The sequence below is a fragment of the Rattus norvegicus genome, chromosome 6 (genome assembly GCF_036323735.1).
Source record: "Rattus norvegicus strain BN/NHsdMcwi chromosome 6, GRCr8, whole genome shotgun sequence".
NCBI lineage: Eukaryota > Metazoa > Chordata > Mammalia > Rodentia > Muridae > Rattus > Rattus norvegicus.
In genome coordinates this window covers 132,983,222-133,009,823 of record NC_086024.1, presented here as the reverse complement: position 1 = coordinate 133,009,823, position 26,602 = coordinate 132,983,222, and the positions used below count along the sequence as shown (strand labels likewise).

Sequence of the window (26,602 nt, the reverse complement as noted above, 5' to 3'; positions counted from 1 at the left end):
GGTGGCCAATAACCTCCAACCTGGTTCTTCCCTGAGGTTCTCAGTGGTACCACCCAATAGGGTAGCCACAGGCCACATGACATTACCACTTGGCGTAGTCCAACTTGGGATAAGCATACATCCCAGATTTCAGAAATGTATTAGGCAGAATATGTGCAAGTGTGTGCATGTGCATGTGCATGTGTGTGTGTGTGTGTGTGTGTGTGTGTGTGTGTGAGAGAGAGAGAGAGAGAGAGAGAGAGAGAGAGAGAGAGAGAGGAGAAGGGCATCAGGTACTTTCTTGCTCTCACCATCCCTTCCTTTGAGACAGAGTCTCTCCCTGAACCTGGGACTCGGATTTTCTCATCTAGGCTAGAATCCAGTAATGGCCAGCTATCCTGTCTCTGTTCCAACTTGGAGTGGGGTCACATATCTGTGCTTGGTGTGTCAGGTGGGCACTGGGATCCTTGCACAGTAAAAACTCTTAACTGCTGAGCCACCTCTCCAGCCCTGCAGAAGGTGCTCTGAAGTCACTGATACTTCAGTAAGTGGCAGAGGTGCCCATTTGGAGATCAAAAAGGACCGCCATAGCTGTCGGTTCTCAGCTGCTTCTTATTTCTGAGACAGGATCTCTCTTAGGCCTGGGCTAGCCTAGGCTAGCTTGCCAGTGATCTCCCAGGGGTTTGCCAATTTCCAACTCCCATGGGATTTCACTTGTACGCCACCACACTAAGCTCCATAGACGTTACTAAGTCATTAATATTTTATCAAGTATTTGTATATGGGTGTCCATGCATATTTATGTGGGTTCTGGGATCAAAACTTTACCAGCAGAGTCTTCTCTCCAGCCCTGGTATTTTATATTGGCTGCATGTGAAAATATTTTGGATATGTAGGATAAAATAAAATATATCAAAATGAAGAGGGACTGGAAAGATTGACCGGCAGTTAAGAGCACTGGCTGCTCTCCTGACCCAGGTTTGATACCCAGCACCTACATGGTATTCATAACCATCTGTAACCCCAGTTCCAGGGGCTTTGATGCCCTCTCTGGCCTCAGCAGATGCCAAGCACATGAGTGGTGCACACACATGCATGCATGTAAAACACCAATACACATAAAATATAGTTTGTTTGCTTGTTTGTTTGCTTGAGACAGGGTTTCTTTGTGTAGCCATGGCTGTACTGGAACTCGGTCTATAGATCAGGATGGCCTCGAACTCAGAGATCCATCTGCCTCCTGAATGCACAACCCACCCTGCTTATGAAATAATATTTTTTAAAAAAATGCTCGAATAGTTAAAAACTATTCAACTCTTTTAACACACTTCTAGAAACTGGAATTGTGTCCACGGCTCACATGCTCCTGCTGGACAGTGAGACACAGACAGGGAAACCCTAGAGCATGACTCTTAGACCACAGCATTTCCATCACACAAGAACTCAAACAACAAACCCAGCCCACGCCAGGCCTGAGTCAAAATCCAGACAGGGCCCTGCCACTCACGCGTTAATTCTGCCAATTACCACTGTAGATGTTTCCTGTCTTAATTAGGGTTTGTATTACTATGACAAAACACCATGACCAAAAGCAACTTTGGGAGAAAGGCGTTTATTTGAGTCCATCACCCAGGGAAGTCAGGGCGAGACCTCAAATCAGAAGCCTGGAGACAATAACTGATGTGGAGGCCACGGAGGAGCACTGCTTACCTGCTCACTCCCAGCTGCTTCCCCATGGTGGTTTGCTCAGCCTGCTTTCTTATAACATCCAGGACCACAGACCCAAGGATGGCCCCGCCCATAGTGGGCTGGGCCCTTCCTCATCAATCACTACTCAAGAAAAACGCCCCACAGGCTTTCCCACATGCCAATCTGGTGGGTGTGTCTTCTCACCCGAGGTTCTCACTTCTCACGTGACTCTAGCTAAAAGTTAAACTGGCGATAAAAACTAGCCAGGACATCCCTCCACGGGGTACCATTTCCCAGCAGGAACTATTGGGGACATGTGGCAAAGCGGGATCTAGAGCAACCACCTGAGGAAGAAGGATAAGGATGGGGACGCACTGAGAAGTGGATCTCAGTTCTCCAGAGCCCTGGACATCAATCTCCAGCCACGATGGGAATGGAGAGAGGGATGGTGATGTTGGGAGTACTGGGGGCTCCATCAGGATGGCATGATTGACAGCTGAGGTATCTACCATACAGCAAGCTCTGCTGAAGGCTGGTTCTCCACGAGGTGGGTGAGAGACCTGACGCCCAGCCGGAAGAGCTCTCCGAGTTAGCTTGAAGGGGCTCACGTTTCTGCTTTTGCTTGTTTCTTCCCATGACACCTCAGTGCCAGCCCCTCCACATGACATGCCTCCCTGTCTAACACAGCTGCCAACACTGTTGTCCCCAAGTCACCACTGAGCTTCCCATTCGTGGAGTGTGCTGGTTACATCTGTAATGCCACCTTCATGTGTTCGTTTATAAATCCTGTCGATTACTTCCATGTTCCCATGACGCTCAGAAGAGTTAAGTGACTGGCTGTCCTCAAGCCACACAGCGAGGACTAGAACTCCCACCCTCTTCTAGTTTAATGGTGTAAGAGGTAGACACAGGCGTATTGGGAGCTGAAGGCTGAAAGAAACTTCTCAGCCACTCATGGCACACCAGGTGCACCTCCTGAGCACACTGTCCGCCACACCCAAATCTCCCCCTCCCACCAATAACCAGAATAGACTGTGTAGACACTCCACGCCCCTCTAGGCACCGAGTTACAGAGACGCAGATGACACAGGCTCCTCGGCTGCTGCGCCTCAGGGCAGCACGGATTTGCAGAAAATGTTATTTTCCTTTTTCGTCATTTTCTTAACAGTTCAGTTTTTTTGGTTTTTTGTTTTTTTGTTTTTTTATTTCAGAGAACAACCAGCCTCCAGAATTGCAGGCGAACCCTCGGCAGCAGTGTTCCACTCTCAGCTGTGATGACAGGGAGCCTGAGCCAGCACCAGTTGCCCTGCCTGGAACACTACACAGGACTGTTCAGATCGGAACGCAGTGCACGAACGGCTTTTTCCTGCAAAGCTTGGACCAGGAGCTGCACTAGAGCCCTGGTCACACTGCCTGACATGGGCCATTCCCTGTGTTCCCTGCCTGGTGACTCCGTTGTTCCTCTAGCTCCACCCCCATCCAGAGCTATCCAAAGCTTATTCCAGGGACCAGGCACAAAGCCACCGGTAAGCCCTTCAGGTACAAGGACCCCTCTTCCTATAGAGCAGGAGAGGAGATGAAGGCACCACCCTCTTTATCCACTCGCCTTGTATCCCAGCCTCCAGGTGTGTGGGGGGCGATAAGAAAGGGGATGGGAAGGGTTGTGAATGGTTGAATTGTTGACACAGCTCTGGTGAGTCGTCTTGGTGGCCCCACAGGCTACTTAGCCCATGAGGCTGAGGAATATGAGGATTCCCCTGGGAGGGGATAGAAACAGTGGAGGATGAAAGTAGAGCCCCGCCCCCACCCCAAATCAGGGCTGAAGGGACCGAGTGTGAGCCTAAGGGAGCTTCTGTCCCAGAAATAGATGAGGGTCAGCCTTCAGGGACGGAGGGGACCTAGTAGCCTCCCCAGAGTGCCTGCAGGGCTCAGCAAATAGGTTCAGAGGTCCTCCTGGGCCTCTAGTCTACCTTCCATCATGGGCACTTGATTCTTTTCAGTAGCCTGGTCTCTGGTGGGCAGCAAATGACCACAGACCCCCTGGCCCTTTGAGATCCTCTCTGTGGCTCTCAGACTGCCCATTCGTTTCTGTGGTGCCTAGGACTGCTGGGTCACCGCCCCACATTCTAACCATGTTTCTCAGACCACGATCCTGCTGTTCTGGTGCCTGGTGCTGTTCCCGAACAGTGGCTGCTCTCCGAAGTGCTGACGGCTACGAGATCTCAGCCAACACACACACACACACACACACACACACACACACACACACACACACACACACACACACACACACAGAGGTCACGTGCAGATGAACCACCTTTTGGGTCCTCCATCCTGGCTCCTGCGTGCTGCATTGGCGAGGATCCACTCGCCAGGTAGTACCACCAGGTAGGAGAGGTAAGGCTACAGGTCCGGGTCTTCGTGGCTGCACTCGACGCCAGCGTCCTCTTCGTGTTTGCAATTGTGCGTGCCCACGCCAGCGTGCGCGCACTCCAGCAGGTTGCGCTCGCTGCCGGCGCAGCGCACGTCGTCCAGCAAGATCCGCAGCGCCCGGCCTTCGCCAAACTCCGCGCGCTTGGCGGCTCGCACCGCGTGTGCAAAGCCCAGCTGGCGACACACCACGGCGGCCGCCTTGATGTCCCAGCCGTCGTCGCACACCGTGCCCCAGCGTCCGCCTATGAACACTTCCACGCGGCCGCGGCCCGGGCTCAGGCCTGAGGGCCGTACCAGGCGCACCGAGCCGTTCTGAGGTTCGGGAACTGCGGTACCTGGACGTCCCCGCCGTCGCCCGCCTCCCTTCCGGGCTCCTGGTCGCCGGGTGGGCCTTGCGGGCTTTGTTGGTCGCAGAGTGGGCGCAGGGGGAGCAGCCGTGGGGCGCCTCCGGCGTGGCGCCTTAGTGGGAGCGCGGGCTGTGGGGCGCGGAGTGCTCTCTGACGTCCGAATGAACTCTACACAGAGAAAAGGCCTGGGGTCAGAGGGAACTGGCTGTCCCAGCCAAGCACAGCCCCTCAGCCTGTGCTTCAGAACAGATCCACCTGGTCCGGCTCCACTCCAACCCTGAGATTAGGGTGCCTCTTAATCCAGCTGTGTTTGACCGCTTGCCCTGACCCCTAAGGATGCCAGCCTTAAACAGTGTCAGTCACTTCTTCAGTCACTTAGCAAGTCCTGGTTGGCAGGCACGTGCTGTGCTGCTGCTGACTGCCCCAAGCCCTGCCCTATGTAGCGGGAAGACCCTGAAATTTAGAAACAATAAGGAGACGTTGCCTGGACACCGTACAGGAGCTAAGTACTCAGCGCTTCCTGCCCTCAGTTTCCCACGAAGAAGCAAAAGCCACGGAGGAGTTGATGCTAGCAGTAGCTTCAGAGTGAGTTCCAAAACAGCCAGGGCTACACAGAGAAATCTCCTCTCAAGAGGGGGAAAAAAAGGAAGGAAAGGAAAAAAGATTTGCATGTCTGTGAGGCATTTTCTTGATTAATGGTTGATTTGAAAGCGCCGGTCCCACTGTGGGTGGTGCTAACCCTGGGCAAGTGGTCCTCGGTTATATAAAAAAGCAAGCTGGGCAAAAGCAAGACAGTAAGCAGTGTTCCTCCCGGCCTCTGCTTCTGTTCCTGCCTTCAGGCTCCTGTATTGAGTTCCTGCCCTGACTTCTCTCTGTGGCCTGAGAGTTGTTAGTGGAAATGAGGCCTTTGTTGCTTTTGATCATGGTGTTTTATCAAAGCAATAGAAGCTCTACGACAGAGGGACTGCTGGATGGATGATAGCAGGGTGGATGGATGGACCGTAGATGGATGGATACTGACTAGATAATGGCTTTCTAGATGGATGGTGGGATGGTGGCAGGACAGACAGATAATGGCTAGATTAATGCTGGGTGATTGGGTGGTTGGTTGAGTGGATGGATGGGTGGATTCATGAATAGTTGGATGGTGGGTGAATGTTTGGATGAGTGGGTGGATGAACTCATGTTTGGATGGATGGGTGCCTAGATGGATAATGGGTGAATGAGTAGGTAGATAGATCATAGATGCCTGGATTCATGAGTGGATGGATGGATGGATGGATGGATGCACTGATGTGTGAATGGTTGAGTGGATGGATGATGGATGGGTATATTGATGGTTGGGTGAGCAAATAGGTAAATGGATGATGATGGGTGGATGAATGAATTTATGAATGAATGGATGGGTGGTGGGTTTGATGGATGGGATGTGGATGAATCAGTGAGCAGATGGACAGATGAATTTCCTTCATCTCTTGGTATGCAAATGTCCTTACTATGCCAAGCCACTGCTCCAACTTAGCTTGGACCCAGTGGGACAGCTCCCTCTACCCTTTCGCAAGACTCCATGCCCAGTCAGTCATTCACAGCTTTAAGGGGCCTTCAGAACACAGGCTTTGCTCATGGCTCCCTCTGCCCTAAACCAAGAGGGGCAAAATGGAACTATGGAAGGTGCAGCCCAAAGGCCCCGACCTTTACTCGAAGATAGACATCCTCCCAAGAGCTCTGAGCGTCCTTGCCTGACACGGCCACCCTCTTCTTGTCCCATTCTACTTGAGGCTGCAGTCCCCTGGGGTGTCTACCCACTGCCTGGACCTAGTTGAAGGATCTGTCAAACAAAATAATGCATTGCATTTACAGTCCGTTGACATTGACTAGGTCTCGCCAAGGTGTCAGACATGGTGTTAGGTATAGGGGCCATGGAAAACCTTCTAGGTCCCTCTCAGCCCCAGTCTGACCTGAGGGGTAGCAGGAGCCCATTTTCCCACCAAAGAATACTTACTTTCCTTGGGCACAAAGGGGATGAGGTGACTCTTCACTTTCACCTGAGCAGGGCGTATCTTACATTTCCCTGGAGGCGCCCGTCTGCCAAACACACACAGATCAGGACCGGTATCCAGTCTTTCACCCCCTACCCCCAACCCCAACACCTTCCCTTGCTGTGGGACAAAGAGAGTAGGGGCCAGAGAGGTGTGCCCAGGGACAGCTGTAACTGGTGTCTAGCTACTAACCGGTCACTCTAAAGCCGCACCACCACACTGCCCACCCTACTCTTGTAACGCCCCATTCCTGCCCACCCCTTCACCCCGGGACTTCGAGAAGGGTCTCTCTCCCTGCCTCTAGTTTCTGGGTTTCTGGAGAAGTGCAGAGATAGTTAAGGCAAGCTAGAAGGTGGTGAGCAAAAGGGAAGAATTGTGGGAAGTTAGCCCCAGCAGGCCCAGCACAGTCTTGGGGCCTGTCGTTCAGAGAAAAAGAGTCTGAGAAAGTTTGCCAGGGTGTGAACAACCTCCCTCTCTATCCTGCAGAAACACAAGGACCAGAATTCCATTTTAATTGGTTTTTGGCTGTTGATCTGTGATCCTTTGAATGGGTCTGACTCTGTTCCAAGACTGTCCCCACGTGGGTCCGGGACTTCATTGGGAGTTCTATCCGCCTGGGATTGAAATAGCCACATGACGAGGTGGCCCCCAGCAAGACTTGGCACTAGAGGGGACATGTAGCTCTTACAAGGCACACAGACTTCTCAAAGGTGGAGATAACAGCCAGGTCTCTACTCGGACCTCTCACTGGGTCTGCATTTTGGGCAGATCCAGGAAGCAGTGGAGGGTGCTGTCTCTTAAGGAAATTACATTTTTAAAAACGACTTTATATGCTACCTACAAAACACCATTGGGGTTCTGTTTAGAGAGCGAGCTGTGACCCCTGGGCCTTCTTCCCCCATCTTCCTTTTCCTCGTGTCAGCGTGTGGGTGTCAGGAAACACACTTCTTTCATAAGAGGAAAACGGAAGAGAGAAGGTTGAAGGAACAAGGGAGGAATCTCACTCACTTCTGCCTGCCTCTAACCCCGAGACCTTGAGCAAGAAAATGCCAAAGTCCTCCCGGGTCCTTTCTGCACACCAGAGACAATGAACCAAGAGGGAGAGTATGTCAGAAAGCAGTTAAGATGTGTGAATGTTTTGTATACGTTTACATCTGTGCCCCATGTGCTGGCACCACAGGGCCGTCAGAGAGCAGAATGAGGTATCTGGTCCCTGAAACTGGGTCTAGATGGTTGTGAACCATCGTGTGAATGCTAGGAACCTAACCCGGGTCCTCTGGAAGAGCAGCCAGTGTTCTTAATCACTAATCCTTCTCTCCAGCCCCAGAAATGTTTTTAAAAAACGAAAATAACCTTAACTTCCAACATGAAAGACGATGATGGCTCAGGGACAGCAGACAATGACTAGCATCCTTTCCAGAGGGATGATGCCATGTGGAGACAATGGCACTCCTCAGGGACAAGCAAATGAGATAAGAGCTGACTGTGGTCCAAGTGTGAAGTCACAGATAAGAAAGTGGGTGAGACCTTGGGGAAAGCAAGATGGAGGCGTAGGACGGGCAGGCCCATACTTATGACTTCTGCAATAAGACATTACATCATCGGCTATCAATTTGTATCAGTCATGATTTAAAACCACACACACACACACACACACACACACACACACACACACACACACACACAATGTGAGGAGCAAGGAGTCTGAGAAGCTGCCTGCAGACGGAAACAACAAAAGCTGTGGGAAAAAATGTTGACTAAAAGAGATGGGGGTCCTGAGATCAAAAGGGAGCGTCTACTGCATCTGGGAGCATCCAGGAGCATCCGAAAGTTAGAGGCAGAAGCATGAGGAATTCAAAGCCAGCCTAGACTAAAAGGAAAAAAAAAAAGTAAAGGGTCAGGCATGGTGATATACACCTTTAATCCCAGGACTCAGGAGGCAGAGGCAGGTGGACCTCTGTGAGTTCAAGGCCAGCCTGGTCTATAGAACGAGCTCCAGAATAGCCAGGGCTACACAGAGAAACCCTGTCTTGCAAAAACAAAACGACAGCAACAATAATAATAATAATAAATTATAATATATTCCATATATATATATGAGGTATCCTCTCAGGACATATCATGTGAATGCCTACACTCACATACACAACATACCCACACTGGGCATAGGGTGGGGTTAAAAATAATAAGTTTGGGGGCTGGAGAGATGGCTCAGTAGTTAAGAGCACTCACTGCTCTTCCAGAGGTCCTGAGTTCAATTCCCAGTAACCACATGTTGACTCACAACCATCTGTAATGGGATCTGATGCCCCCTTCTGGTGTGCCCAAAGACAGCGATAGTGTGCTCATATAGATAAAACAAATAAATAAAATCTTAAAAATAAACAACAACGGGGTTGGGGATTTAGCTCAGCAGTAGAGCACTTGCCTAGCAAGCGCAAGGCCCTGGGTTCGGTCCCCAGCTCCGAAAAAAAGAAAAAAGAAAAAAAGAAACAACAACAACAACAACAATAATAATAATACGTTTAACCAGGTGTAGTGGTAGACACGTTTAATCACAGCCCTTGGGAGACATAGGCAAGTGGGTCTCTATGAGTTCAAGGACAGCCTGGTCTACATAGAGGATTCAAATACAACTATAGATACATAATAGAGAGAACCTGTATCAAAAAAAAAAAATGTTAATCTGGGGACCTAGGGAGGTGACTCAGTGTGTGAAGCACTTGTCATGCAAGAGTGAGACCTGGACTTGGGACCCCAGGACTCGTGTAAATACAAGGTTGACATAATGTTTGTAATCCCAAGTGGAGACAGGGGATCCCCAAAGCTAGCCAGACTTCCAAATAGTGAGGTTCAAGAGAAAGACCCTGCCTCAATATGTAAAGTGGGGAGCAAAAGTGGGACACAACCACCCTTGTTGACCCCTGGCCTCTACCTGCATGTGCACCCACACACATATACCTACACACACATACATGCACATGCACACACAGGCACACAAACATACACATGCACATTCACTCACACATGCACACTTACTGTAAGCAAGCCCGACGATCATCTGTCTATAATAAACTGTCCCTCCAGAAGCTGTTGGTTTTAGAGACATTAGGTAACAGCACAAAACTTGTCTAAAGATTAGGCTGGCACAAGAGCACCCTAGTCGTCCTTCATGTTGACCCCTTGAGAACGTGCATTACGCAATGACCTCTCTGGCCACTCACTGACCTCTTGATCTGGGGAAGCACTCTCCTCTGTAGTGGCACTGCTGGTTCCTGGGAGTGCCTCATGCTAGCCTGTAGTAAACTTTGTTTTCTACACTGACTATAACAGCAAAAATGAACTGGAGAGCTAACCCAAGGCCTTGTGTATGCTAGACAAGTCCAGTATGTCTGTCTCTCTCCTCTCTCTGTCTCTCTCTCTGTCTCTCTGTCTCTCCTCTCTCTCTCTCTCTTTCTCAGTTTCTTTGAGACTGGCTCTTACTTAACTGCCTAGGCTAGCCTAGGACTCTCAGAAGCTGGCCTCAAACTTGCAATCCTCCTGCCCCAGGCCCCTAAATAGCTAGGGTTACAAGTGTATACTGCTATGCCTGGCTGAAAAACAAAGGTTGGGGCTCAAAGTGTGTATTACAACTTCTCTCAACCTACTGTGCTTCAAAGTAGCTGGCTACTCTGCTCAAGAGACCAAAATTTACAAAGAAAAAAAGGGCTCTACAAGGGCCATCATGAAGTCATTCATTAAACACACTCTAGTGTCTGCTCTGTGCCATTCGAGACCTGAGGGGTATGACCGGGGTGAGGAGACAAAGCCTTCACCCTGGAGACATGGACAATTCCAAGGCCACGAGATGACAACGGAGTGAGGACAAGAGAGCAAGTAAGACAGGGAAAGCACCTGGAGGCCACAGGTTTATACCCATAGTCATGCTGCCAACGGTTAGGGCCTGTGACTCCCCTCTACTCATCCAGTGGGGAGCATATGTCATACAGGAGTCAGTTTAGGCCTCCAGCCAAGGAGAGAGTCTCACAGCAAGAAGTAAGGGGATATGGGAGTAGGTGGAAGACGGGCGAACTTACTGTTTCTGCAGACAATATGGGCCAAAGTCCAGTTCAGGGACTCACCTGGAGGGATCGGTCACTTTGTAGATAACCCCTCGAGCAGCTGTGGCACTGGGCACACCGGTGGACATGAAGTACAGCTCCCCTTTGAAAAGGAAACAAGGCAATGAGGGTGAAAACCGCCTGCAACCAAGTGTTGGCAGCCCTGCCACACCCAGTCTCCCCTCAGGCTCAGAATCTGACCCCCCCAACCCTGACCTCCACAGACCCTGAGGGGGTATTTTGCCCACCTAACACCTCAGCATGCCTCATCCTCTGCAGCACAGCCCCCAGATGTCTCATGGTGCCTGGCCCCATAGAGGTTCCCACCACCAACTACCATTCCCCTGTTCCCTGCTTGGATAGAGTTTGACCAGGCTATTCTGCTGGCTATGGCCATGTGAGGCTCAGCTTTCATATTCCGTGTGTGCATAAGGACCATGCTGAGGCGGCCAATGCTGCTTCGGTGACCCTGTCCTCTTGGTGTCTATGCTTCGAATGTGCCTGAAGGTTACTGGGTCAGCAGAGGTCCTTACAGCACCATCCAATGTGTCTGAAATACATGGCTGGGAGCCAGGAGAGGCTGTTTTGCTATGCCAGGCTGTCCTCGGGCTGGCCAGCTCACAAGCGCCTCCTCCTGGTTCTCTGTCATTCAGTGTCATTCAAAGGACTGAGGACAGGCCCTTGAGAACTGCACCTTCCTTCCAGACTGTACTGGGGGTGGGAGGAGGCTGCTTCTAAATCATCGTTAACCCCCTACTGACCAAAAGAAAAAGCTTCCAAGGGCTGAGTGAGCTTAGCGTTGAGGCTGGGACTGGGGCTGCCCCTTGGGAAATTCACATTCTAATGAGGAGGGGAGGTTGTCAGTTCAACAAAGGTTTCCCAGACTAGGCCCTGGGGGCTTTGGGCACTGGGCCCTGCAGGGGATACCCCTCCAAAGGCCGGTGGTGAGCGTTGCCTGGTAACCTCAACAAGCCTGCACCGAGGCCTGCTGGGGGCCCCTGGCCTTTTGTCAGGGAACAATCCCAGGGCCAAGGACAAGGCAGGATGCTGAAGTGGGATCCCTTCTTCTCTCCCTTCCCCCCTCTGTCCCCTACGTCAAATGCATCAAGTGCTGGGAATGTAAGGTCCAGTGACAGGCTAGAAGGCTGTATCTGCCTGCTTTGAAATGACAGCAGACTTTCCTCAATAGCTTAATCAGGAGCCATCAGGAGCCATCGGGAGACTAGCTCTTCCCTCCCTGGCTTTCATTCCATATTCCAGATCTTTCCTGCTCCTGCAGCTGACTCTGTGGCCTTGTACCTATCCTGTCTCTAACAGTCCCATCTACCTACTCCTCGATGGGGGCAGGGGATGACCTGTCTATTCTCCAGATAAGAAAGGAGAAGTTCAGGGTTGGGGATTTAGCTCAGTGGTAGAGCGCTTGCCTAGGAAGCGCAAGGCCCTGGGTTCGGTCCCCAGCTCCGAAAAAAAGAAAAAGAAAAAAGAAAGGAGAAGTTCTGGAACACAGATTCTAGTGCTAACCCAAGAGTGTGCAAGTTAAGGCCCAAGCCCCAGAAACACACCCATCCCCAGCTCCAAAATCATTTCATTCTTAAGCTTCCTTCTCAACAGAGGCCAGAAGGATGACCAGAGTTGGTTACAGTCCCAAGCATGGGCAGAGGATGGAGGGCTCTGTGGGTGCTCACCAGCCTCGTCCTCGGCGAAGGAGATGATGTATGGGTAGTAGTTGTTGATGAGACCTGGGAAAGCACAGGTCTGTCCACGGCCCATGCAGACCTCGCTGTACTTCCACTGGCCTGACTCTGGGTTCTCTCGGAGAGACATCAGTCGCCTGGAAAGGAGGATGAACTGTGAGGTCATGGATGCTGTGTTGCACAAGGGGATCCACTCATCTGTCCAGTTTTTCACACACCCGTTCATCCACCTGTCCAGCCATCCATTCTTGGACCCACTCATCCACCTGTCCGTCTTTGCACACACTTATTCATTCGGATCATTACTAAGGGTGACTGGAACTTTCTCACCCAGGGAGAGACCCATTTGTCCCACTCCTGAGCAGCCGCATAAAAACCACGCCCCCTTTTACCAGTTAGGGAGAGCATAGGCCATGTGGGCTACTTACCCGCTCATGAAATCGCCAAAAATGTAGAGGCCATTGAGGTTGGGGTACTCACAACCCCGGTACACGTAGCCTCCCGTGACCGATTTGCCCAGCTTGTGCGGGTAGGCGAAAATCGGCAGCACGTCATCTGAGGAACAGATGAGAAAGTGAGTTCATCCTGAGGCCCAGTGCTTTGGAGTGACCTGAGCGAAGAAGGCTCTCAAAGGGGCATACTGTCATTTTAGGAGGTCGGCAGGGGGTGCATGGTGAGAAGGAGCCTAAAGTGTTGCTTGAAGGGACCCCTTAAGTACAGGGAGCTCTGAAGTGGGAAAAGCCAGTCAGGTGATAGGGGTAGGGGACAGTACTATACGGATGTGGGGGAAACTGTGGTCAGAGAGGGTGGGGTATCCAGGGAAGGTGAGGCAGGGGGTTCTCAGAGGGCCACTAGGCAGAGTGAAAGGGGTGGGATCTGGACTGGAGATCCCAGAGGAATGGGACAGATCTCAGTCTATGAACCTAGAGCAGTGGGGCATGTCGGCTATAGGTTTGGGGTCCTGGAGTTATCCGAGTCGGGGTCCCCAAGGAGATGGGGTGGGTCGGATTGGATCCATGTCGAGGGTCTGCGTCAGAGAGGGCCAGGGGAGATCTAGCTAATGGAACGGGGAGGACGGGACAGGGACGCGGTCACCGAGGGAGGCGTTGGCGCAAAGCTTGCGGTCGTAGCACTCGAAGCCCTCGCGAGCGCGCCAGCCGTAGTTGCGGCCCCGCTCCACCAGGTCCACTTCCTCGTACTTGTTCTGGCCCACGTCCCCGCAGAACAGGCGGCCACGGTGAGTGCCAGACACTGGGTCTCCGCGGTCGAAGGAGCAGCGCCACATGTTACGCACGCCTAAGGCATAGACCTCGGGCCGCGCTTCGGGATCGTCCACGAACGGGTTGTCGAGAGGGATACCGTAGGGGAGGCCGCGCTCCTTGCGGTCCACGTCGATGCGCAGCACCTTGCCCAGCAGCGCTGACCTGCGGCCCGGGAGGAGAGCGCGGGCTGGTTACATTGCATCTGCGCAGGAGGCAGGAAGGGTGCGCCACCAGCGAGTCTAGCCCTGCTGGAAGCCCTAACCCACCTCCTGTTGCTGCATTGCCTTCTCGCAGCTTACCTCAGGTTAGACTGTCCTTTATAGCGGGCACCCGAGCTATGACAAGCCACCACCCACCTTGTCATTCAACTGCACCTGGCCCCGAGGAGCCCAAGCTCGATACCACAACCGTCTATGGAATCCACTCTCCTAAGCTGTAATATTTTGGGTGCTGCTGTTCACATAGCTGTGCTATAAGGTAAAGATTACACTAGAAAAATAGCCCATGTTTATGTCCTTCTCATAGCCAGTCGGGTGCTCCCACATAGCGGGGGAACCACAAACGCCGAGCCACTGAACGAGCGCAGGCCATGAAAATCTACTTATATTAAATAGTACCAAGTACAGTCGGGCGAAGGGGCACATGTACTCTGACCTCCTGGCGGCTATGAGAGGAGGGAGGGAAAGTAGCTGTTGCCTTCATTGATCACGTGAGCAAAGTGGTACGCAATGAGAATCAGTGGTTCTCAATCAGTGGGTCGCGACCCCTCTGTAAGCCATTCCTATTCATAACTGTAGCAAGATCACAGTTATGAAGTAACAACGAAACAGTTTTGTGATTGGAGGTCACCACAGCATGAGGACCTGTGTTAAAAGGTCCCAGCATTAGGAAAGTTGAGAACCACTGATCTAGAAGCTACCTGGAGTTAGCAGTGGGGGGTGGGGGGGAAACGGCTTTGCAGGGTGGTTTCTGCTTTGCTCTCCCTCTCTCTTAGCACTTGGGAGCTGACTCCTCCCTCCAGCCTGCCCAGCAAGGCTGTGTTGGTGCAGCTAACTCAGGTGACACATTTGCATTAAGCTATGCTAACACGCAGCTGCAGAACCCAGTGTTTCCCTCACTTCCAACAACCTCACAAAGTGTCCTGTTAACTCCGTGATCAACAGGCCAGACCGGTGGCAATGCTTAGTTCCTGTGACCAAAAGCTCCAGGCCCCCACCTTCACACCCCACATCCAGCTGCTGGATCTACAGGAGGCAAACTCCTAGCAGCAAACCCATGCTTTTAACTTCTGCTGTTACCCATGACTCCCCACTTCCGCCTCAGCCTCAGCTCCAAGCACACGGCTAAGCCGAAAAGGCTGGATGTTTCTCACTGTCAAACAGGAATGAATAAGCCACAGACTGTAACCCACACATCCTCCCTACTGTTATTTCCTGGGCCAAGAGAGGCTGTGCATGTGCGCTGAAGGAACAGGAGACTGTCTGGGACCTCCTGCACATGCCTGTGTACATTCTGTGTGTGTTTATGTGTGTGCACACACATGAAAGGAGAAGGCCAGGCCGTTTGCTCAAAACGGGATGATGAAGATGAGACTTCACTCGTCTCTTATGCCACTCTGCCTTTATGCCAGCAAGGCCCACAGGCCAGCGCTCACCTCGGAGGAAACCCCCTCCCAAAGGCTCATTGCTATCACTTCTCCTGTGTCTGTGAAAACGGGCACTGTGCCTGGCCCTTGTCAACTGCTGGCACCTTCTTTTCTCATGACAAGTCTCCCACTGAGCTTGTCATTGTCCTCACAGTAACTGACTTAGCTGAGGTCCCAGCTAACTGCAGGCTACCACCCTGCTCTGTGTGGCAGGACAGAAGCTCTCCCTCCAGCAACCCTTTAGGTAGCTCCGTGTGCAAACCGAAGCCTCGGCTGGGCAGAAGCAGGGCGTACTTGTTTTGAGCGTTTCCAAACTTCCCAAAGGGGTCTCCAGCCATCCCGCCGTCTCCAGTAAAGATGTAGAGGAATCCGTCATCTCCAAAGAGCAGCTGGCCCCCATTGTGGTTGGAAGCTGGTTCTTCAATCTCCAGGATTATCCTAAAGAAAGGTAAGTACCCCCTCCATAAAAACACCTTCCAAATGGTAACCCCCAAATTTGCAGTGGAAAAGACTTTGTATCTCTTGTAGCACTCACGTCAGGTTGAGTAGGGATAATTCACACTGTGTCAAGGAAGAAACTGGATGCTCAGAATGGTTGAGTGACCCACTCAGGGACACACAGGCCAGCAGCATCAGGGCTGGGACAGAACTCCGGGCTAATGCTTTTCAACTGCTTTCTAACCCTGGTACCTAATGAAAGCTCGCCAACTTCCCCATCTACAGTAGCTTGCTGCCTACCCGACAACTAGTGGCTCAGAGCATGTGTCACCTTCACCCATGAGTGTTAGCTACCGGCTTCTCAGGGGCAGTGGGCCAGGCCTTTAGCCCCATACTCCCTGGAAGCTCCTTACAGCCCCTGGAGGAAACCTTCATTGTACCCAGTCAGCTGGCTTTCCATCAGGGTCTGTCATGGATGGCGGAGGCAAAACAAAGGAAGACACTGCCACTCTATGTCCCGAGAAGCAGCAGGGACAGAAATACAAGAGTGGCGAGGGTGAACATCTCAGCCAATGGTGGAAACAGCCACACCACCTCCTCTGGTTGGTTCCTCCATCTGCGTAGCAACCACATACAGCAGGGGTGGTCTCTGCACTGGCTCTCCCTGGCTCGTGGTTAATTACCTGTACTAAACACCCCCTACCCCAGTAATATATATAATATACATATAATATTATATATATTATACACTGTGTATTATATATTATATAGATATATTATTCCACAAGGCCAGTCACTGCACTAACCCCTTTGTCCTTATGAAAACAAAAACAACAAAAAAACAAAACAAACAAGCAAACAAGAAAAGAACAAACAAACAACGGAACAAGACCCGGAGAGTCCAGGTCATCAGAAACCGGATCTTAACTGGTTCCTTCCACGGCAAGGCTGATGCATATGACTGTGGAGAGCTCGCTTGGTCATATGACCTTTACAGAGTTTCAAATTCAGGGTCCCTCAAGCAGAGGACAGTTCAGACTGCTGGTCACCCACCTCCTCCAACCATGGGAAGACACTGATAACTGACCTGGGTACCAATGGTGGCTAACTCCTGGCCCTTCCAGCCGACCAGCCATGCCAACCTCTCCTGAGTAAGTCAAGTTCTGTTTGAGGTGCCCAGAGGACCCTCATTGATGCCTCGGGTAAAACGTGTGGCTCTGTATTCTTTATGTTCTCTATGTAATTAATGAATGCTCTCTCTCTCTCTCTCTCTCTCTCTCTCTCTCTGTGTGTGTGTGTGTGTGTGTGTGTGTGTGCCATGTATATGCAGGTCCCCTGGTACTAGAAGAGAGCAGCCAATCCCCTGGCGCTGAAGTTACAGGCCGTTATGAGCTGTTCCCTGTGGGTGCGGGAAACTGAACTCAGGAACTGCAAGAGAGCAGCAGATGTTCTTGACCACGGAGATAGCTCTTCAACTCTGGGATTTCTGTTTGTTCATTTCTTTTTAGGTAGCATCTCCCTGTATATCCCTGGATGCCCTGGAACTCACTATGTAGACCAGGCTGTCCTTGAACTCATAGATATCCACCTGCTTCTGACTCATAGTGCTGGGAATGAAGGCATATACCACCACACCTACTTGATTTTTTTTTTTAAAGACAGAGTATCAAGTAGCTTATGCTAGCCTGGAACATGCTACGTTGCCAAGGATGGCTTTGAACTCCTGACCCTCTGGGTTTTTAAAATTCATTCATTCATTCATATGTACACAGTGTTCTGCCTGCATATATGTCTGCACAGCAGAAGAGGGCACCAGGTCTCATTATAGATGGTTGCAAGCCACCAAGTGGTTGCTGGGAATTGAACTCAGGACCTCTGGAAGCTCTGAGCCAGCTCTCCCACCTGACCCTCCAGATCTTGCTGCCTCCACTTCCTAAGAGCTGCTATTACTGGGAATGTACCAACCACTCAGTTTCCAGCTTCAGCTTTTATCGTGAGCCATTTTTATGTCTCTATGGGAGACACAGGCTTTCTTGCTCCACCTCTCCTCTGTCAGGTCCACGGGACAAACTTTCTCCCATTGAAAGTCTCTCAGGCTTGGGTGTAATTGTGAAAATTCTGTTTTCCCTTTTATCCTCTGGCTGCCAGATAACTTGAGTCAAAACTAAGGCTCTAAGACAAGATGTCTGACCCTCAAAGCTCCCATTTTTACGCCGTTTCTCTTTTCTGTATGTTGAACGTCAGCACTTAGCAGTTTCATCAAATGCATGGTGGCTTTTGATGTACCTTTTAACCAACACACCTGATCCTGCTTGCCCTCTACTTGAGGTTATCGACATTCAGTGTCACTGAACTACATTTCCCATGCTCCTTTGCTAATGGAACAGTATCAGCCAATAGAAGGCATTAGGAGAGCCAGGTGTGGGGCTGGTGTTTTTGTGTTTCTGACCACAGCTCTGCCCCTCCACTATGGCTGTAGTTAGGTTGGCCTCCAACCAGACCTGCCCCACAGTTCGGGGGCTACAACACTTCATTTCTCCCTGGGTCCCTCCAGCCATAGGAAGAGGTAATGTCTTCCTCCAGTGGCCCAGGCTCATTGCCACCTTCCCTAAGCTGACCTCCCAGAATCCTCAAGACTCTTATTTTCAGTTCCACTTCTGCCTGGGAGAATCTCTGGAACAGCCTGACCAAGCCAGTTCAACCCCTCTGAACAGTAGAGACATAAATACTAAAAAGTAGGTTCTACAGGCCCTGGGGGTCTAGGGTAGGAGCAGATTAAATGGGATAAGAGCTGGACAGGGTCGCCAATGCCTGTACATAGAAGGGAGAGACACGGAGAGGATCAGGAGTTTGAGGGATAGGCTACATAGGAAGTTTAAGGACAGCCTGGGCTACACAAGGAGAGACAGACAGACAGACAAAAAGACAGAGACAGAGAGGGAGACAGGAAGGGAGAAAGACTGAGAGGCAAAAGCAGGGAGGGAGACAGGGAAGGAGAAAGACTGAAAGAAAGAGAAAGGAGAGAGAGAGAGAGAGAGAGAGAGAGAGAGAGAGAGAGAGAGAGAGAGAGAGGACTGGGGGGCTGGGATCCGAGAGGAATGATTTTGCAAAACAGACACGGCATGGGGTCATGTCCCGACCCCTGCCTCTGACCTCCTAGGCAAGACACTTCTCTCATATTCTGTGGTAGGCTCTAGAGACAGCTATTTTATCTGACTTGTAAAACTGGATGCGGTCACAGCTCAGAGCAGAAAAGTGACCTGTGAGGTCACATTTCTAGGAAGCATCCAAGCTGGAGTCCTGGTCTGCTCACAGAAGGGCATCCCATGCTGGGCTGTGATCAGAAGTCAGCATTCTTGCCCCAACATGGTAGCTGGTCCTTTCTCCTGCTCCAGTCTCTCTCTCTCTCTCTCTCTCTCTCTCTCTCCCCCCCCCTCTCTCTCTCTCTCACACACACACACACACACACTCTCTCTCTCTCTCACACACACTCTCTGTCTCTCTCTCACACACACACACTCTCTCTCACACACACACACTCTCTCACACACACACTCTCTCTCACACGCACACACACTCTCTCATACACACACACACACACACACACATACACACAGAGGTGTTAAATATTCACAGCATTTAAGACGGACACACTAGCGCAGCCACAGCAGTGTGTGTCACGCAGCCTCCCATGTGACCATCAGCCCTCCCTTGGCTGGGGCTCCCAGAAAGCGACCTCTCTGAGCCGTGATCCACGGTGTTCTCATCATCCTCTGAGATTCTGAACTCGCTGATACGGATCCACTCTCTGAAGCCGACCCCCACAGAATAGTAGACATAGAGCTTGCTGGGATGCGGGAAGCGGGGGTGGAAGGCAAGGCCCAGGAAGCCACGCTCATCCCCTTCCCAGGGTGACGTAAGCACTGCCTGGCTCACATTCAGGAAGGGCTTCTCCAGGCGGGAGCGGTCAGGCAGGTAGGTCCACACCAGCCCCACCTGCTCTGCCACGAAGAAGCGGTGGCTGCCGTCCCCAGCGTGTACCATGGCAACCGGGTTTCGAAGCCCATTGGCCACCTCCTCCAAACACAGCTGCAGGCAGCCCTTGGCATCAGCCACTACACGGCCCAGGTTCGAGTTGAGGTTCTCGTTGACCAGCAGACTTGGAAAACAGTAGTCCGTGTCATCTAGAGACAGGTAGCGGCATAATTTGGCCCGGTTGCTCTCCAGGGCCCAGAGCTCACGGTCAGGGGAGAGGTGGCGAAAGAGGCCTCGGCAGGTCTGCCACATGTCCAGGCAATAATCCTCACATAGACCAGGCACTGTCCGAAGTGGGGTGGCCGGATCCTCGGCGTCATAGAGATGGGCTGCGTAGGGCGAGCATTCCTGTAGAGACAGGAGGGCTCAGAGACGCCAGGGTGGGAAGCCCGCATCTGCACAATTTACTCCTTGCTTTTGGGTCACCTCCTAAGATCTGACCTTCCCCTCCCGACCTCCCTGCGTTACTTCCTGGCCTCTGACTACTTAGTTAAACAAAGCCCAAGAAACTCACCATGAACCTTCACCATACCAAAAGGTAACATTCCGCTTGTTAATTACCAGTCTTCATCGGAATGTGCATTCTGTCAAGGTAAGAGGCTTTGGTCTGCGATGCACTACCCAGACTCTCACAGAAACCTGGGCGGGGCACAGCAAATGGTGTGGGGACAGGTAAATAGTTTACCTTGCCTACCTTCTGGCAGCCTTAGTGTGCCTGTGTCAAAAACACCCCATCTTTTATCCTTTCAGTGTTTTTCTTTTTGGTTTTTTTTTCTTTTTCTTTTTTTCCGGAGCTGAGGACCGAACCCAGGGCCTTGCACTTGCTAGGCAAGCACTCTACTCCATTCAGTGTTTATGAGTCATTCACAGGGGGGAAACTGAGATTCAGGGCCCCCAGAGTTATTCAGTGATATGCCCGGGTTACAGCTCACGGAGGCATCTGGGTCGGGTCTCAGGTCTACCCTACTATCTCTGAAACTAGACAGCCAACATGTGCGTGGTACCTGTGTGGGGGGTGAGGCTATGACGCGCCAGGGTACTCCCCACCATCTATCCCACCCTCAGACTCAGCTCCTTCCAGCAGGAACCGGAATCTCTCTTTATTGAAGCTACCAGCACAGAATTAATCTGTCCGGTTAATGAATCTCCTTGGGCAGATCAGAGAGCTGTCCAGAGTCCCTGGCTCTGCCTGGGACAGGTAGAATTCATCACTTTCTGCCATGCAGGCCTCTCCGTTCCTGAGATGCTGTGGACCCCACCTGGGCCCTACACGGGAGGAAAGTCACTGCCTCGGGGAGCAAGCCTGGGGTCACAAACAGGAGTGTGTGCCTAGATAATGGCTCCTTCGCCCATCCTGCCCTCGACAGTCCTACCATGCAGCTAGCTGGTCCTGTGGGAGTCAGTCACATGGCCCCCTTCCAGACCATTTCTGTGTCCTGCCTGCAGTAAAACTCCCCCAAACCCATGCTCTCTGAGGACCCCTCTGTGGAGTTCTTCACGCTGTGGTTGCTCCTCTCTGGTGTGACAGATATTTTTAAAAAAAAAAACACTTATTTATTTATTTTATGTATATGAGGGCATGGGATCTCATTTCAGATGGTTCTGAGCCACCATGTGGGTGCTGGGATTTGAACTCACGACCTCTGGAAGACCAGTCGGTGCTCTTAATCTCTGAGCCACCTCTCCAGCCCATGACAGATCTTTATTGCCACTCCCACAACCCCGGAGCTGACTCAGCTCTAGATGCCCAGAGACCTCATAGATGCAATTCCTAAACAGAGGAGACAGTGGAAACCATACACTGCCTTCTCTCACCAGAAGACCAGGCTGGGCTGTAGCAGGAGACCTCTGAGGAAAGCAAGAGGACAGCTAACCTCCAGGTCAGGCTACCTACAGGTAAAGCTCCAGTCGTCCTGTGGCCCGTTACTGTAGGCTGAGTCTCGCTTTACGACCTAAAGGCTCTGTATTGTCCTTGGCATCTCTGGTCAGCCCCTGTCCCTGACTGAAGTGTCATATCTTATATGACACCCTGCACTCTGGGGATGAGAGGCCAGATGGCTAAACCTCCGACTATGCAAGGCCAGCTCTCCTGTGAGCCTCTGGATGCTACTGTGGTCAGCAGTGGCCATGGGGAAACCTGAGAGGACACGCAAGCTTCCGTTCCTCTTTGGGGGACAGTGTCTCTGAGACTCCAGTGGTCGCACATATAAGCACAGGGGCTCTGGGAACCTGGCGAGGGCCTTGGCATGTACCCTCATAGTAACCGCTGAGTCAAGCAGGTCTTTTACCTGCAGTCTCTCTCTAGTCTTCCTTACACGCAGTGTGAATGGAAGGCTCAGACCAGAACTAGCCAGAATTAGTAAATGACAAATGCTGGCAGAGAGGATAGTCAGTCACTGGACCTCATGCGAGGCATCTACAGGGACAAGACGCCTGCCACCTAGTGGCCCCCAGACCAGTTACTGACACTCATGACTCATGGCCACACAAGTCCCGAAGTCTTCTTAGCCCCTCCCCCGCCCCCCCGCAGGGAAGACTGAGTCTCGTACACAATGTTCCGGCTGTGGGATGTTCCTCCCTCCCTCACTTCCACATCTGGCAAACGCCTATTCATGATGCGAGGCCCACCCCACAAGCCTCCTCCTTCCTCCTTCTCCCAGGGCAGGCTCCTACCCCTGGGTGCTCATGACACTCTGAGTCACACATAGGTTCTTCTCCTGGTAATTCCTTACTTCTGGAAGTGAAGGTTCCTCTTCCTTCCATCACCCCTGCCTCCCCAGAGGGGTCTTGGCTGCTCTGCCTGGCTGGGACTCAATTATCCCTTTACCAGCTGTCAACCCCACACACCATGAGGCCCTCGAGGGCAGACAACCCAAGGTCTAACACACACTTTGGCTTCAGGGCAGGAGACAGCGTTTTGAAATGGCTACATGAAGGGCTTTGGAGCCAGGGTTTGTGTCCCATGTGTGATGTTTGGCAAACTCCTTTCCTCTCTGTGCCTATGTCCCTAGCTAGAAAGGAGGAAAAGAACTCCAACCTCATAGAGTTGTTGAGAGCAACGAACAGCTGAGACGCCATGTGTTTGCTTAGTACGTGTTCACAGGAAATGAACCCTGAGGGGGTGGCTCAGTGGTCACTCTTCCGGGATGTCCCAGATTTTTGCGGGCTTGTCGCTGTTTACCCTGGTACCTACGGATAGTCTCTTGGTTGCATGTCTGTCTGTCTGTCTGTCACCTGAAATAAATGAAGAGGCTTTTGAGGCTATGTCTGTGACTTGCAACTGCCTCTGGGCCCAGCAGTACAGAACCAACTCCTCTCTGGCTCTAGGGACACGTCTGCTGAGTGTGTGAGCCTGTTAGGCACCTCCACGGGTTACTACTCAGGTGAACTCCCGCCGGTGAACTCATGCATCCAGCCTCAGTGAAGTTAGCCACGTGTGAGCCACACGCCAGTCACACTGAGGTCGCCAGGTGCAACCATTGCCTGACACATTTTCCCAGAGGATGGCAAAGTCTCAGGAAGGAACCTTCTGCCTCTACGAGACATCCGAACGTCTTGAATGATCACTCACAGGAACCTGTAGGTAAGGGTCCTTGGGAGGCAATGACAATGGCACTCCCACACTCTCCTGGAACCCCCTCAGGGAGACCACAACACAGTCTTGGCAGACCGCCTGATGCAAACTCAGTCCAGACATGAGGTCACCCCCAGAGACGCCACACTGGAGGTATGAGCAGACACTCTACCACAGACTTCTCAGGCCAGGCCATTTTGGGCAGTTTCCCAAGGAAAAAGAGGAGCCTTCTGCCAGCAAACAGCCTCAGGATTGGCTCCTTCCTCCTCTCGGGTCCTGTCCATCCCCTTTGCCATGCTGGGCCCAGCAAATGGTGAGCACCCTATAAGTAAGCACGGCCCGGGTGCAGGATTCCTGCTACTGATCTGGGTGCTGCAGGGATGCCAATGGGCCTGTTTGGGTGGACTTCCAGGATGGGGAGAGAGGTGACTGGTCCACCACACCCTCTGGCTCTCTTGGGGTGCACCAAGTGTGGGTGTTGGCTTGGTAGAACCCCTTTCCAAGATGAACAAAACACCCTAGAATACTGTGGTCTCCCTTCCACCTTCTCCTTACCTCCCAGCACCTCCTTTTCTCACAAGGACATTGAGTGTGGTCCAGGTCTTTTGACCCTACCTCTGGGCCATGTCACCACTGGACAAGTGCTTGCCTTTTCTGAAGCAGCCCTGATCCTCTCTCTCTCTCTCTCTCTCTCTCTCTCTCTCTCTCTCTCTCTCTCTCTCTCTCTCTCTCTCTCTCTCTGCCAGCAATAAACGCTGGAGGAATTTACCTACAAACTCCAATTGAACCGCTCTGCCTGTGCAGTCTAATCTCCATGGCATGGGGTGAGGGGTAGAAATCTGTCCCCGTTTTAAAGATAATGTAATTGAAAAGACAGCCGTGAACCTCTCAAGTTCACAGTCACAAGAAGCTATGCTATTAAACCCAAGTCCGCCCTTGGAGTCTTCTCCAGGCTGCCCCCTGCTGGCTGGAGTTGGAACTTCGAGGAGCTCAGGGTGGTGGTGGGGGGTGTCCACTCATGAATCCTTCACTTTATAGTCCTGGGTTAGGGCCCACCTTGGGGTTTCCCTGGCTGGCTGGCATTCCTGCAATCAGATCAATCAGGCAGGATACTTCACATCAACAGAAGGGAAGTGATAGGTCAGCGTGGATCGAAGGGCTTCACTCTCAGAGGGGAAATGAGAGGAGTAATTGAGTCTGGGGAGAGACTCTACCAGGTGAGGAGGCCAGCGACAAAAAAGAAAGGTGGGTGCTCTAAGCACCCTGGCCCTGAGGAATGCTCCTTTCGCTCTGACTGAGAAAGGGTACTCATCGGGATCGGCAATCCCCAGGCTGCTGACAAAGTCAGGCCCCATACTGGCTACATCCTCTTGCCATCCTGCCTTCCTCGGCCTAGCAACGACTTCATCCTGGTAACTGACAGAGACGGGGCTCTCTGCAGTGGGGCGCTGGGGTCAGCTTCAGAGTGTCCCAGAGAATGGGAGTCTCTAGTCTCTAAGAATTGAGGCTCCCAAAAGGCCCAACATCTTTGCAAAGCAAATGAATCACAACAGCTAGCCTGGGATGCCGGTCTTCCCACCTGATACCAAGTCACTCCCTCCTGGACCCCAAGCTCCAAAGTCCGGGACCTCTCCTGATCCTCACCCCTGTGATTGCCATCACCTCCAAAGTTCAGGACCCACTCCTAAGTCTCATCATGCCTGTGGGGTTGCCATCCCCTCGGAGTCTGGGACCCACTCCTGAATATCGCTCTTCTGGAGATGCCATCCCCGCTCCGCCCCCACCCACGCCAGCGACCAGTGCCCCACGTGCCCCCGCCGCCGCGCGCCCGCTCACCTGGCACAGCAGGTCCAGTGCGTAGCCCGCACACGTCGCCCACACGCCGGCATCCATGCGGGTCTCCAGGGCCCGGAAGCGCCGGGCCAGCGCTGCGTCCTGCTCCGCCGTGCAGCAACCGAAGGCGGAGTACTGCGCGCAGAAGCTCAGCGGCTGCGGCGGCCGGAAGGGCGGCCTGAAGTCCAAGCACTGCGGGTGCGCGGCGACCAGCAGAGCGCGCAGAGCCAGCAGGGCCCCGGGCCCGATCCCGGCCACAGTCCTCTGTCTAGCCATTAGCCTGGCGATCTGCAGAAGCAGCAGCCAAAGGCCAGCCAGCCCTGCCGGTGAGCCCCTCGGGAGCCGCTGGCCGCGCCCGGAGCGCCCGCCTCCAGCCTTGCTTGCACCCTCCCGGGAGATCACAGGGAAATCCCTGGATTCGCCCCGCAGGCCTAGGGTCCGGGGACTCCCCTCGCTCGAGGTCACCTCTGCGTGGGAACACTCTGCAAGACTGGAGGAGCACCACAAAGTCTGGCTCCCGCTCTGCGGGCAGCCCCCTCCTCCTGGCCGCAGCCTTTCCAAATTCAAGGGCAGTGACCTGGCGCTGGCGTCTGGGAAGCCCGGGTTGCCCAGTTTCACAATTGCACCTCTGATACTCAGCTTCTTCTCTCGGGGCGCTAGCTAGCCCTCAAGGAACAAGAACCCCAAAGCCCAAGGCAGGGACTCTTAGGTCCCACCTCCCACTGAGCCAGACAGGAACTTTAACAGTGTTTAAAAATGGAGGTGTGGGGGTTGGGGATTTGGTTCAGTGGTAGAGCGCTTGCGAGCGCAAGGCCCTGGGTTCGGTCCCCAGCTCCGAAAAAAAAAAGAAAAAAAAATGGAGGTGTGGTGTAAAAGACAGGTGGTGTTGCCTGGGACCTCACGAGAAGTGAAGCCTGAGTCTCGGGGTGGGAGGGAAAAGTCAGCGACTACACAGTCCCTCTTTGGCCCTGCCGGGCTTCTGCCCTCCCCTACCTGTGGAACCCTCTGCCCGCAGCCCAGAATCCGCGGGCCTCTATGCTTTCTACGTAGAAAGCCCTAATGGATGTGTCACTTGGATGGGTGTCCATCCGTCTCTCCTGCATCTCTTGCCTCAGCGTTTCCCCAAGAGTGTACATAGACACTAACTATCCCATGGGTTCAGAATTCCGCAGCGCCAACCCCCCGGCACTCGCCTAAGAGGACCCCAACACTGGCCTCTCCCTGGTACCCATTCCATTAGTTCTGTCATGCACACGCACATGCAAACGCACACGCTCACGTGGCCTTCACATGATACCCATTGGCTGCTGTCTCTCTGACCTGCCCAGTCAGTCTGCCACAGTTGCTTAATGCGGTTGGGGTTGGTTAGATTCCACAGGGCTGTGGTTGGAGCCTGAAAGGGGCTAGGGGTGGGGGCCAGCTATGAGTCAAAGTCCCCATAGAAGACAAACATCTCAGCTCTAAGTATTTAAGAGCGAGCACGTTTAACACACGTCTGACGAGGATGAGAAGCCACATAAGGAGTTTTGTAGCT

The 26,602-nt window shown here is 52.5% G+C and overlaps 1 protein-coding gene across 4 annotated transcripts; it reads right to left on the bottom strand.

The window, feature by feature from the left end:
- Positions 1 to 1,575: 1,575 nt before the first annotated feature.
- Positions 1,576 to 25,796, bottom strand: Hhipl1 (HHIP-like 1). Of its 4 annotated transcripts, XM_343107.10 has the most exons (9): positions 25,072 to 25,796; positions 19,363 to 20,009; positions 15,483 to 15,626; positions 13,377 to 13,705; positions 12,710 to 12,836; positions 12,273 to 12,418; positions 10,609 to 10,690; positions 6,451 to 6,533; positions 1,576 to 4,616 (listed from the first exon to the last, which is right to left on the bottom strand). In XM_343107.10, exons 1-9 carry the CDS (start codon positions 25,342 to 25,344, stop codon positions 4,072 to 4,074), a joined length of 2,376 nt encoding a protein of 791 aa, XP_343108.4. In that variant the 5' UTR covers positions 25,345 to 25,796; the 3' UTR covers positions 1,576 to 4,071. The 4 variants fall into 4 exon arrangements, with proteins under 4 accessions (XP_343108.4, XP_063118872.1, XP_038969303.1 ...); XM_063262802.1 differs by lacking the exon at positions 25,072 to 25,796 and having other exon boundaries at positions 19,623 to 19,909; XM_039113375.2 differs by lacking the exons at positions 19,363 to 20,009; positions 25,072 to 25,796 and adding an exon at positions 16,714 to 19,345.
- Positions 25,797 to 26,602: the final 806 nt, after the last annotated feature.